Here is a 13,736-nt window from a genome sequence, read left to right as displayed (position 1 = left end):
CCCCCACACACACACACCGAGCAGCTGAGGCCAGGGGGGCCACACCTGAAGATGAGACCTTATTAGATTATACTTGCTTCTAGTACTTCGATTACAGCGGTCAATGAGATTAACAGAGATGTATGAACACAACGTGCAGCAAAATCAGCAAGCACATTGGGCGTTTTTCTTCATTACACACAATGATTATGAATTAAACTTTGAGAGAAAAAACTTGTGTAAATCTATATCCGCGTGCAGTCGTGCCAGCCGTAGTAATGAAAGTATAAGATGATGAATGGGTGTAATACATGCTTTCACTTTTTATACATCTTGTTAACAGTGCATCCTCGAGAGATGAATTGAAATAAAGAGGCAGTGGCGTCAAGTCAGCCACTGTCAACGCACGTTTAGTAATTTCTGCCCTTCTCTTCTGCTTTTCTTTACGGCACAATAAAAGTTCAATCGCACACCTTGTTTCTCCTATAAAAAAAAAACACTAACTGCTTGGTGATGAAAAATGGTGCTAAAAGTGACCACGATCACAAAATATTTTGTTATGAAGCTGGTCCTCTTGCCCACCCAAACAAAACAGTAACTGTCTCTCATTGTTAGAATCAGTAGACGAGAAGTACTCACATCTTTAACATGAGTAGAAGTTATAACCCCACAAGATCAAAATACTCTATTACAAGTAATTTAACATCTTGCTTAGGTATGTAAAAATTATCAGAAAAACTTGCTTAAGAGTATCTAAAGTAAATGCACTCATTCGCACTGTCCCTTTCAAAATGTGATATGTCATTCATAGTATGGGATTATTACTTTAGATTAATATGTAACCACACTAGAAAAATGCTAGTCTTATTGTAAATTCTTTTAAATTCATTTAAGCGTGTAATTTCTATACTGATTATCCATGTATTTCTAGTAACTGCTGTCAGAAAGTTGTAGTGAAGAAAAAAGTACAATATTCCAAATTTAGTGCAGTAGAAGTATAAAGCAGCATAACAGAAATATTTATGTAAAAAAACATGTCTCAAAATGGTACTGAAGCATGGTTGTAACAACAACAATAATAATAATAATAATAATAATAATAATAATAATAATAATAATGCTACTAACTTATTTATATAGCGCCTTTCGGGAAACCCAAGGACATTTTACAGAAGGACTATACTAAGGGAGGTGGTTTCAGGAAGAAAATGTCCAGGAATGTCGTATTTTGGATATCTGCTGGGAGGGTGTTCCAGAGGGATGTGCTGCAACACTAAAGACTTTACATCTGAAGGTACAGAGTATGGTCTGGGTAATGGAGAGCAGGCCAGCGTCTGAGGATCCCAGGTTTTGGGCTGGAGTATGTATGTGTGTATTTATGTATGTACATACGTACGTACTATTCTTTAAGCCTCTGTATATAATAGTACAGCACAGGAACAAAGGACTCACCTTGAAAATAGTGCTGCCCAGCTGGGCAGGGGACATGCTGACAACAACTCCAGCTGACTGGAGGGCTGCAATCTTCTCTTTGGCTCCCCCCTTTCCACCAGCGATGATGGCACCAGCGTGGCCCATCCTACGGCCAGGAGGAGCAGTTAGCCCCGCGATGAAGGACACCACAGGCTTTGAATTAGCACCCTGGACATGGGAGAAAGAAAAAAAACATGACCGTAAAATGAGGGGGGAATGGACAAAACAGGAGAATAAGCTCAAGGGAACGTGTGAGGATGTGAGTGCAGTTAGCAGATCAACAAAGTGGAGGAAGGAAAGGAGTAAAACGAGGGAGAGGGGTGCGTAAAAACAGAGAAAATTAGCTTTCTGCAGCTGCATTTTATTCCTTCATTAGAAATTAAACACCCCATGTCCTCCCATTACATAGCCTCCATGATAACAGGCGTGTCTAACCAGCCAGCTTGGGCTCAGCCTGCATTATTAAAACAAAGGGTCAATCAAACCATTTAATTGCATCGGTTGGTGTATGACCAGATAGGGGCTCATGCTTATGCCATTTCATCTCATTTCTGAGATGGTAATTAGTCATGCAGGCACTGATTAGCTCAGTGCCCGTCTATGCTGCTTGCTTATTGATGGATGTTATGTTCAACAGTAAAGATTATTTCCAGGGTGAAGATAGCTATTCATCTTGAGCAATAACATCATAAGCAAGAGGTTCTGGGATGTGTGCGTGTGTGTGTGTGTGTGTGTGTGTGTGTGTGTGTGTGTGTACACGTACGTACAGCAGCTAATATATCATACTTAGGAATAAAATAATTGTAAAGGACGTCTTCGTACTCAAACACAAAGCTGTGGCTCATCTGGCAGACTACTTTAGGAGAGCAAATGTGGCGTGTTCAACGGCCACAGCAATACAGCAAGGTCCTTCAAAGACACCCTGTTCTGCTGCAATTTCAGCTCCAAATTCAGACCTGACACTGGCAGGAACAAGATGGCAGTTGCTAATATAAACTGGAGACGACTTTTAATAATTAAGACTAGCAGGACGTATATCAGCCAGGGAAATGTTGAGACCTTGGAAAGAAATGCGCCGCTAATGAGACATTGACACTTGCAGAGTTAAATAGGGAAATGCAGAGAAGGGAAATATCACTTTAAAGTGCTCTGAATATGTTACAAGCATCTGCTCTGTGCATTGAAAAATGTAAGCACCAAACACATTAGCACCAAACCCCATTCAGTATTCAGAAGTCAAATCACATACTGAATAAACAAACCACCCTCATGTGAATAAAGTCTTAAATCTACCACAAATGAAAGGGGTTTAATTACTCTATTAATCCCTGCCTCCCTTGATACTAAGTGCTAACAATGCATACAGGGAGGGGAGTTATACTGTCTTTCACTTTACCCGTCTTTTGTCTTCCACTGTTAGCAGTTCAGATATATTACCTTAATTATGGGACCAACAGGGTAGTTCCCCCACCTCTGTTAGCTCAGAGGACTGGAGGAGAGCTTTGTTCTCTAAACACAAAACTGATCCAAGGTGAAAAATTGTATTCACACTTAAAAAGCCAAACAGAGACAATTATACGCCCCCATAAACATGACAGGTAGGCATGTATAAAACTGGCATGTGCACATACACGTGAAGCTCACATACCTTTTTCTAACCTCAGCCTTCCTCCAGACTACAACCTGCGTTAGTTCTCAGTGTTGTTTCCGCAGAATTACAAAAGGGTTTAGCTGAGCTCAGTTGAGACAAGCTGAGTTAAAAATCAAGAGGCTGACAGAAAAAAAGAAAAAAAATTCAGCAAACCGCTACGGTGGCTTAGATGCCAAATACTCCAACCTAGGCCTACTTGATATGCATGAAGCAAATTGCAATATGGTTATTCTGTGTAAAAACCTATTTCTGACTTCAGAAAGCCTGTGAAACTCAGGCAATGATAGGCAGATCTTTGATACAAGTGACTTTTAAGACCATATAATGTTGGCAAGCATCGCAGACACTGATGAAGACTGAACCTTGAAATATGCCCTGGATTATAAAACCTGACAGCAGAGGATAGTGGGAATATAAGGGTGTTTTCTTGAATTTTTCAGAATTAAGGCATTGGTAGATAAACAGGCTGCAGTAACTCTACTGTAACACTGACAGATACTGAAATCAATACGTCTTCCCATTTTGGTCTAATGTGTCTTCCTCAAACCAGAGTTCAATATATTTAATGTTGCATGAGACATCATGACACTGGACCTTTAATTTCACTGAGCAGTCTGAACTTAATGTGTCCAGCGTGACACAAGATGTCTAGTTAATGTCAAATGTCTCAAACTTCTTTCTATAAGTGATGGCATCCTACTGTACATGAACACAGCTAAAGTTTGGTTTATTTCACATGAGGACCAATCAGGTTTCAGCATTATCTGAACCAAAATCTGATGATGTGGCCCGACAATCAGATTGAATTGTCATCTTGTTTCACTTTATTTACTCTTTGTGTTAGTCTGTGTGTTAGAAGGGAGTTCATTTTGTTTTGCTTTGTCCTAACCAATTAGTAGAGAGTGATGTATCCTACATTTAGAATTTCTCTTTCCCTATTTTTCCTCTAGAAGAATTAACTGTTAACATAATGCATGAGTATAGAACATGTTGACAGATTTCTCTTGCCAGTTAAAGGCAAAACAAATGTAACATACAAAAGTTAAGTCAAAAGATCTCATAAACAAGATCCTAAATTGAGCTATCGTCAAGTTTAGGTCTTCACTAGAGCTGAAAAGATTAATCGAGCAATCAATAAATTGTCAACTGTAAAATTAATCGTAAACTATTTTTAAAAGTACAGAAAAGGATTAGGGCCACATGTGAGAAATGTATTTGATCTGAGTTTAAAGTCAGAATTCTGAGAAAAAAGTAAAAATTCTGCTTTGAAACTCAGAACTCTTCATTTTTTCACGTAGCCCCAATCTCCTTCCGTACATAATCAATTAATTGGTATGATTAGTTTTTTATGACGAAACGTTGAACAAAAAAATCTAAATCCAGCTCTACATCACCCTTTTCTGACAGTAAATTGAATATATTTGAGTTGTGGACAAGACATTTCAGATGTCTTCTTTTACCCTATTCTGTCATTTTATGGACCAAACAACTAATCGATTAATCAGGAAAATAATGGTCAGATAAATCAACAATGAAAATGTATTTGGTTAATTAACAAAATGCATTTGTAGCCTTCACTATTTTGTAGTTTATATTTACTTTGGCTGAGCTCACCTGATGCTTCTTTCCAGGAACACTGGGCTTCAAAAGACTAAAAATAACATACAGTATGTGAGGTTTGTGTATTGATGACGCAAATGTATTAAAATAAAGTAAAGTCCGTGCAAAAGTTAAAACAATGTCTACAGACCACGTTCAGTTCTTCTCGACAATTAAGGTCCAAGAAGGCTCTTTTATGTACAGTGTTCTACACAACGGAAGAGCAGCAGCTTACTTCCAAGCTCTGCTGGGCTTTTTCATATTGTACATGTTTCATTTTAACTGTCCCTTGCTGTCAACACTCTGGGAGTGGGTGAGGGGGTGGTGGGTGTTGTATTTTATTTGTTGAGTGAGAGAAGTTATTCTCCTGAGACGCCAGCGGGAGATTTGCATGCATTAGAGCAGCCAAGGGCAAATCAAATCCATTTCTCAGCTCAAGAGCACCAGAGGAACGTGCACATACCCAGAAACAAACACACACACACACTGACACAATGAACAGATTAAAAGGTCATCTGCCGGGTAGTGGAAGTACAGGTCTGGTGAAGTTAAAATTGTTAATTACAAGTTCGCAGCCACTTGGCTACATAAATTAATCATCACCCTACTGCTTTTTATCACATGTGGACATCACAAAAAGTTGACTGCTTATCAACACTGGGGATTTCTAGAACATGCCCTGTGAATTATACCCCCATCCTCTTTTATCTTTACACGGACATAGAAAAGTGAGAGAGACAGCCTGAGGGTGTGATCAAAAAGAAAAGACACTTTGTCCTCAACATATGATGGTTTCCAGTGTTCCCTACCACTGATAGATTTTAAAAGGAATGACTAAGAGCTTATTCAGATAAACATACATTTTTAATACGAGCACATACTGTACATCTGCAGAGGTGAAGCTCTGTAGAAACTGATATTACGAGGTATAATATTGGGTGTGCAGTGTGAGTTATTTCCTTACAGAGTTGTGCTGTTTTAGGTACTCCGCAGCATTCTCCTCAGCATTGCCTCCAATTTCTCCAATAAGGATGATGCCTTCTGTTTTGGGATCCTGCAGGAACACCTCTAGACAATCTATGAAGTTTGTACCGTTGAATGGATCCCCGCCAATACCTTGAAGGACACAAAGCAAACAGCAGATGTATACTCAAGACTCTGAAAGGATTATTCCTGTGACTCCTTGGGGATCCCATGGCTGCTCAGCCCGAGAGTGGGATAAGAAGCAGGCACAACAAGTCTGGTCGATAATCAGCACTTTGATTGAGATTTGTTCACAGTTCTTCACTGGGTTTGTCCGAATCAATTTGGCACTGCCTGAAATGTTTCATGGGAGCACATTAAATGTGACTAGTATGGTCAGCATGATTTGACATAATCAGCAACAAACAATGAAGTGTCATAGGGAAGTATTACATTTTAAATTATTCATTGTATTTTCTTCACTTTTTACACATTTTGCTACTGAGAGATATACAGTATATCTTTGCTAAAACATGCTAAAATTAATAATAAAAAAAAATGAGAAAAATATTTGTCTTTTAAGCTGCTAAATTCTCTCAATGTTTATATGTAGCTGCTGATTTTACCAATCTGGCTTTTGGTGCTCAGCAGGTAGTGTATATAGTGGGTTTTTAAAGCTTTTTCATTGTGTACCAGCTGCCTGCTGTGTCTGGAAACAAATCTGCGAGCGGTGAGATGTAATTAAAAATGGGGAAGTTGCGGAAAAGCAAATGAAAGACCTAAAAGATGCTGAAATGCTTCATGGACCTGAGGATAACAGAATTAGGTGAGAATTCCCTGTAGGTTTCTCACTACAAGTGACCTTCTTAAAAATACTGATTACAGCGGTTTGAAAATTGAGTCTCAAACACAACAATGTGTTATTGAAAGTATACATAAGTTCCACTTTATTTCAGAAATAATGTTAAGCTGAATTGAGGTTTTAAAAGCAGCCTTTTTAATTCAACATCAAAGTCATTTTAAAAGCGTGTTTGATCGTATAACGATACAAATGTGGTCCCATTCCACCTTTATGTCTGCAAGGGAAATTGACATCTTTCCGTTACAAGGAACATGACTTACAACACTTTCCGAAATCACAAGGGTCCAAAAATCATTTTCAAAAATCATTTCCACAAAACAATTACACTTGGATCTATAAAAGCATGGAGAAACCTTCCTGACATTAATCTTTACGGACAAGAAATCACCTAGATTTATATTCTTACCATTATAAAACCTGGCAACACCAAGACAAAAAAATTACATGAATAATCCTCAAAGAGAAGCACATTACCAGCATCAAAGATGACAGTGATATTAAATATTGTATTAGCTGTAATTTGCTATAGCCCCTAGGTCACTCCAAGACTTAAAAAGTCACTAGCAGAACCATCAATAAACCTCCTTAATGAACTCTACAATATTTAATACTGTTGCAGAACTGGCTTTATGAAGTCTGGCTAGAGGACACTCCATAATTAAAATGTCTAAATAATAATGAAGCCAAGTTGTTTTTCAGTTAATTTCGGTGTCCAACGAGCCCTTTAATATGGATTTTCTGGTGGTAGATAAGTTGGCCAAAGAAATTTGTTTTAGTAAAATAATTTATCTTTTCACAAGATAAATGAGTGAATAAATTAAATTGGAGGGTGGGTGGATGGGATTCATTTTTGACAGCAAGAAACAGTGTTCCATTTCAGTGTTCCCCTAACTTTTTACAGCCCCTACCTTCAGACTTTAAACCTCCAGCTACAAGTACACAGACAAAGTCTCCACTGCATCTGAGCCACTCGATCAGTCTGATCAATCTCATAGGTGCCCTTCAACTTCAATGCTTAGATCTGACAGGAATATTTTAATCAATGATCAGAAAGTAGATAAGTGCTTTTTCAATCCTAAGGGTCTGCGCTAATCGCTGGAATGCATCGGAGTCTGATGAGTTCTGGTGCAAAAGTAATTTTTTACATTCACCTTCCTATTTCTATTAAATTCAATAAAATGTTAATGTTAATGCACAGTTTCATCTCCTGTAACCCAATTGTTAAAGGAGAAAGTATAGAAACATTACAAAGGCTTTTGTACTCTTTGGTCTAGCCAACATTCACAAAGAGGCCCAAATTACATGTACACATGTGTTGTTAAGTGTCTGGTATAATGTAACAATACTGTCTTCAAGCCTTACGAAACACATACTTGTCCTCTATCAGTCTCTGTTTAGTTTCCTTAGTGTCTTCTTCCAACAAACCATAAAACAAAACACTGTATGAGGATCAAATTGTTCTTTTAGTCCCAGCCAAGTGCTTGTTGTAATATTGTCTGGGTATGAAACTAGGAGTTGTGTTACTGTGTGCTACATTTAGAGTCACTATGCCACATGTCATTGGTAACCTACCAATGCAGAGTGACTGGCCCAGGCCAACTTGGGTAGTTTGATGCACAGCTTCGTACGTCAGTGTGCCCGATCTAGACACAATACCTGAAAGAAATAAAACAAACAATTTTAAGAGGTTAACTTTTCTATAAAATCACAACCAGACACTTATCCAATCAAGTGTGATTTTTTTTTATGAATTTGTAAAAAGATCCCAACAAAGAGTCTGAAGTGTGTGATTTGATGAGTTTCATTGACAACATCTCACCAATTCTTCCCTTCTTGTGAATGTGGCCTGGCATGATCCCAATCTTGCACTCTCCAGGCTGCAGAAAAGACACATTTACCATTTAACATTTTTCAACTACTTACTATGACATACGCATTTACATGACATATGATTGTGTTTTTCTACTACTTATGCTCAATATCACTGGGAATGTTGAATTACCAGTTTCCTTAAAACCTATCTTTACTGTTTGAAAGCTTTTTCAAAAGGAACAGGCATTTATTATTTAGATTTTTTTCCCACGTTATAAGTTCACTTTAAATAAACCAGAACAAAGTCAATAAATATTCAGTGCACAAATTCCCACAAGTGAGGATAACTACTTTAACATTTCTCTGGCTACACTTTAAAATCCAGAAAACCTGAAATATTCAACCCAAATAATTGACACTATTTAGTACTACCAAAAACAGAAAACGGCAGTATAAATTCATGTTCCTTGCCCTGCATTCACTGTTTACGGTAACAGAATATTAATGCATTCAAACTAAATTACTCCTGGATCATTGAGAGGGAGATTGCACTTTCAACTTTCTCAGCCACAACTAAAAGCATAAGCTTTAGAACTTGCGTGTGTGTGTGTGTGTGTGTGTGTGTGTGTGTGTGTGTGTGTGTGTGTGTGTGTGTGTGTGTGAGCTTACATTGATGACTCCTGGGCAGTTGGGGCCTATAAGGCGGGTGGTGCCCTGGCGCAGGAGCTTATGTTTGACTCTCACCATGTCCTGCTGGGGGATGCCCTCAGTTATGCAAACCACCAAGGGGATCTCGGCTTCAATGGCCTCGATGATGGCCGCTGCCGCGAACGGAGGAGGAACATAAATCACAGTGGCATCTGCCCCTGTGCCCTCCTTTGCCTGAGGCAAGGAAAAAGATATTGGTGGTGCATTACAAATGGAAATTATAAAGTTATGAAATACTGCCATCTAATGTTTCTTTAAAATCAGTCAAATCTCCACAGGATATTAGCAGCAAATCTGTCAGAGCCATTTCATGTAGAGAAATCTTTTGCTTCCCGATACCAATTCTGATACCTTTGACGATACCAGTGTGTCATATATTTTATTACGTTTAAACAGCTGTATACTACTATCCCTGTATGGATGTGATGTGATTTCTGTCTTTGTTGCTGGTCAGGCTAAGGTTAAACTCTTTGTGAAACATGAACAAAGACAAACACTAAATGCCACTAAACTTTCTTTTAACATCCAGTTTGACAGTCAGTTACAACTGAAAAAGAACATTAACTACTTTAACATGGATTTTCTTGAGGGCTTCAATATGTGGAATTAGATCGGTGCAACAACTCCAGTACTTCCCAATATAGATACCAGCGTTTTAGGCATCATCGCAGGTAATACTGGTTTCGGAACATCTCTACTATCACAACATATTTTAGCTTCAAACTGATAAAAAAGGGGACAACCACAGATGTATAAGGAGTCATACATACCTCCTTGACTGAATTGAAGACTGGCAGGCCAAGGTGCGTCTTTCCACCCTTGCCGGGGGAAACACCTCCAACTAACTGGGAGCCATAGTCAAGAGACTGCTGACTGTGAAACGTTCCCTTCAAGGAAAGAGGAGTCAGAACATATATTAGTGTGTAATGAACTGGGGTACAGACACTTTCTGTAGCGTCAACCTTGAGATATCATTACAGACAGAGGGAGGAGGAAATATGCTGCCATCCAGGATTAATCACCTGTCCTGCTGCTGAGTAAAGGGATGGGTACCGAAGTGAGGCTGGGACCTTCTAGGGGATTCAGCTACAGCTAAATATATTTGTTGAGAAGAAATCAAAATGTTCTTGACGAATAAATAAATATGTAAGCTTAGTTTAATCTTCTTGCAGAACATTTGAAATTAAAAAAATAAAATAAAAATTGGCTTTGGATACTTTCCAACACTAACTGTAAAATACCTCCCAAGAAAGCTAGGTTTCCAAAAACATGTTTACATACTGTCACTTCCATGTTGGATATGGGGACATAAACCTGGCAGGGCAGTTAGCACCAATGGATCATCCACACACACACACCCCACACACACACACCCCACACACACCCACACCCACACCCCCACACCCACACCCACACACACACGTTTAAAATAATGTCAAAGACATGACTCCACAGAATCCTTTCCTTAAAACGTATTATATTATTTATTTTTTTAAACCTAAATATGTACTAAGCAGAAACATATTGTAGTTAATAAACATGTTTGTATTAAAATATTAACAAATAGATAGCCTATAGATATTTTTGCATTTCTGTTCTGCAATTTCTTTTAATTTCTTGCTCTATATTGAACTTTATAGTAGATTGCACTACCTCTTCTAATCACAAACCCACCAAAGGGAAGTCAGTAAAGACCCAGGCTATGCAGCAAAACTTTGTCTGAACCCACAGATACCAAATATGTTACACATTTGGGGAAATAATGTATAGACCCCTTTTCAAACATGTCACCACACCCATGTGATGTTGGTCGGCAGAATCACCGGAAGCACAAGCTTAACAGTGTAGTCGACGGTGGAAAGTCCGTTTTCACGGACCTCATTGAATCGCAGAGTCTGCCCTACTTCAGTACACACCATCGGTACTACTACGTGACAAAAAAGAAAAAAAAAGAAAAGAAAAAAGGATGCTAGGTTGAACTTTTAAGTTTTGTTATTGATCCTGGAATTCATCTCAAAATGCAGTTTGGGGTATGAATATTTCGCTCAGTGTTGTGCATGGTACAGCCTCAATGACCAGCTGTAACAAGCTGATACAGAATAAATAAAAGGGGAAAAGGTGAAAACTGGATGTTGAGACGTTAATATGTGTAGATAAAGAGAGGGATAGTGAGGCTGGTAATCGCAGCCAATTGTTATTACTTGCTGTTTATGTTACGTGTTTGATACAAATATAACCATCAGGACCCATTTGAAATGAAAAAACTAAAAAAACAAGATGAAGCAGCAATGACACTAAAGGGTGTACAAGGAGGACACATTTTATGAGTGTACCTCAGATGCATAATACTTTCCCATAAAGTGGGTGAATCAAAATAGTGAGAATTCACTTTCTGCTGAACAAATCTTAATAGTCTGTTAATTATTACTGGAGATGGTAAAACAATGTAGATACAGCAGCCATAACAAGTGCAAATAAATGATCTTGTAAAAATAATAACCAGCCTTTTAACAGGATTTAGAAGTTATGAATCAGCATTTTTCCTTACATTGGGATACATTCCTTCACCTTTTGCTAACTTTGCTGTTTTTGCAAGTCATTATTATCGAAAATTTTGGGACAATAACTTTGAAAAATTGCTTTCTTATCAAGCCAGAGAGACACGGCAATGTGCACTCAATAGCACTTGCTTCATTTCTCATCCCGTTCTAATTACCCTGAGTGTCCACTGGAACTATATTTAACAACGTTTATTAGGTTGAAGAGAAAATGGAAGATTAACAATGGAATGTGCGCAAGGACGAGGGGGGGTTATAAATCTGTAAAGTCCTTGTTTCTGGCTTGTTGAAAACATATGCCAAGATTTTTTTTCTCCTTGACTGGATACGGTTCAAAGAGAATCACCTGAGCCTGATTATTTAGTCAGATCCAGCCTTGAAAAGACCTTTAACAATTCCTTATTTTAATTTTATTTGACCTAGTACTGCAATTCTGTTTCTCCGTTCTTTCTATTGTAGTTCTGCAAGGGGGGTCGGGGGGAGCAACGGTACCAAGCCAGGGCCAAGCGGGCCATTCACAGTCGTTGCGCTCTGCTTTTCCACAATGTGTAGTTACGGCTACGGCATAGTGACCGTTTCTTTGAGTACCTACAGTGCCGAATTAACGCAGGACTAAAAAATAAATAAATAAATAAATAAATAAATAAATATATATATATATATATATATATATATATATATATATATATATATATATATATATATATATATATATATATATATATATATATATATATATATATATATATATATATATATATATATATATATATATATATATATATATATTTTCATTTCACAAGATTACAGCCAATGTGATGTGAAGCAGTAATAACAAAAAAAAGGTGCTGTAACAAGTCGTCCGTACAGACCTGCTTCCCTGTGAAACCTTGGCAGATGACCTTTGTGTTCTTGTTGATGTAGAGATTCTTCCTTGATCCTGTATAACAGTGCCTGACTCCACTCTGCTGCACTGAATGGAGAAAAAGAAAAGGGTCAATATAATACAAGTCAATACAAGTCATCAAAATCAAAATCCTATCCACTAGCTCACAAAAATAAATAAGACAATAACTGTATGCATTTGAAGATTTTGCATTTAGGTGTGCATATATCTAAAGATAAGATGTAATTCAAAAATGTTTTTCAACAACATCACCCTCTTTTTTTTCCACAGTGAAGGGTAAAAATAAGTTCATAAATTAATTTTTGTTCCAAGACTTTCAGCTCACAGCGTTTTGGCAACAATCTCTTTGCTTCTGCTATTATCTTTTATTGTTGTTGAAGTAAAATTTCAGCTTTAGACTTGACAGCTGACTTATTATACACCTTAGTTTTCTATGATGTCCTATTAATATTTATAATATATATTATATAACTACTGATAATGCCTTTAGTCCATACTGTAAGCTAAAATTGCAGGGTTAGACTAACTGAAAAATTCAAAATCATTTTATTTTGGAAGTAGACTCATAGTACTTCAATACATTTAATGCACTTTACGTTTCATTAGATAACTACTGTACATGTAGTCACAGGCACTAACACAGAATTAGATTATAATAATTAGATTATTTTAGTTCAATTTGTTTTTGCGGCCCACATATTTACTCTATGTTTAGTTCAGTCCCACATCTATTGTCAATTCCCTGCCTAATAAATACTGTTTGCTTCTTAGCATTCAGGTCAAAGTGCAAGTGAGGTAGTTGAGTTTGATTCTACTATGAGACAACTGATAAGACCACAGTTGTTACACAACAAGGTTCAAGGTTCTTTATTGGTTATGTACACAAGAATTAGAAAAGCAGACGATGTCAAATCCTGGTAAACTCCTAAGCACTTCCAATAACATTCAATAACTAACTAAACCAAAAAGCACACAAGTGAAATCAAAATCTGAATCTAAGCCCAGAAAATAGAGCAGGTTAAGATCCAGGGCTAACATATAATCCATTAAAATATGAATGTAAAACAATTATACAATAAATTAGTGTAGACAGTGTTGTAAATGAATAAGATTGAATGTAAAAAGAATGTAATATGTGCATATGCATATTGAGAAGGGTATATATGTTTTTTACACACACACACACACACACACACACACACACACACACACACACACACACAC

The 13,736-nt window shown here is 37.4% G+C and overlaps 1 protein-coding gene across 1 annotated transcript in view; it reads right to left on the bottom strand.

The window, feature by feature from the left end:
- The window catches only part of suclg1 (succinate-CoA ligase GDP/ADP-forming subunit alph), an 18,277-nt gene that overhangs the window by 2,862 nt on the left and 1,679 nt on the right, over positions 1-13,736 (bottom strand). The window contains exons 2-8 of the mRNA XM_034890211.1: positions 12,478-12,578; positions 9,818-9,934; positions 9,009-9,221; positions 8,347-8,404; positions 8,100-8,183; positions 5,667-5,818; positions 1,432-1,620 (exon numbers count right to left, since the gene is read on the bottom strand). Coding sequence (XP_034746102.1) covers positions 1,432-1,620; positions 5,667-5,818; positions 8,100-8,183; positions 8,347-8,404; positions 9,009-9,221; positions 9,818-9,934; positions 12,478-12,578 — 914 coding nt within the window. The remainder of the gene's footprint in view (positions 1-1,431; positions 1,621-5,666; positions 5,819-8,099; positions 8,184-8,346; positions 8,405-9,008; positions 9,222-9,817; positions 9,935-12,477; positions 12,579-13,736) is intronic.

This window comes from Etheostoma cragini, chromosome 2 (genome assembly GCF_013103735.1).
Source record: "Etheostoma cragini isolate CJK2018 chromosome 2, CSU_Ecrag_1.0, whole genome shotgun sequence".
In the NCBI taxonomy this organism is placed as follows: domain Eukaryota; kingdom Metazoa; phylum Chordata; class Actinopteri; order Perciformes; family Percidae; genus Etheostoma; species Etheostoma cragini.
This window is presented reverse-complemented; position numbering and strand designations above follow the sequence as displayed.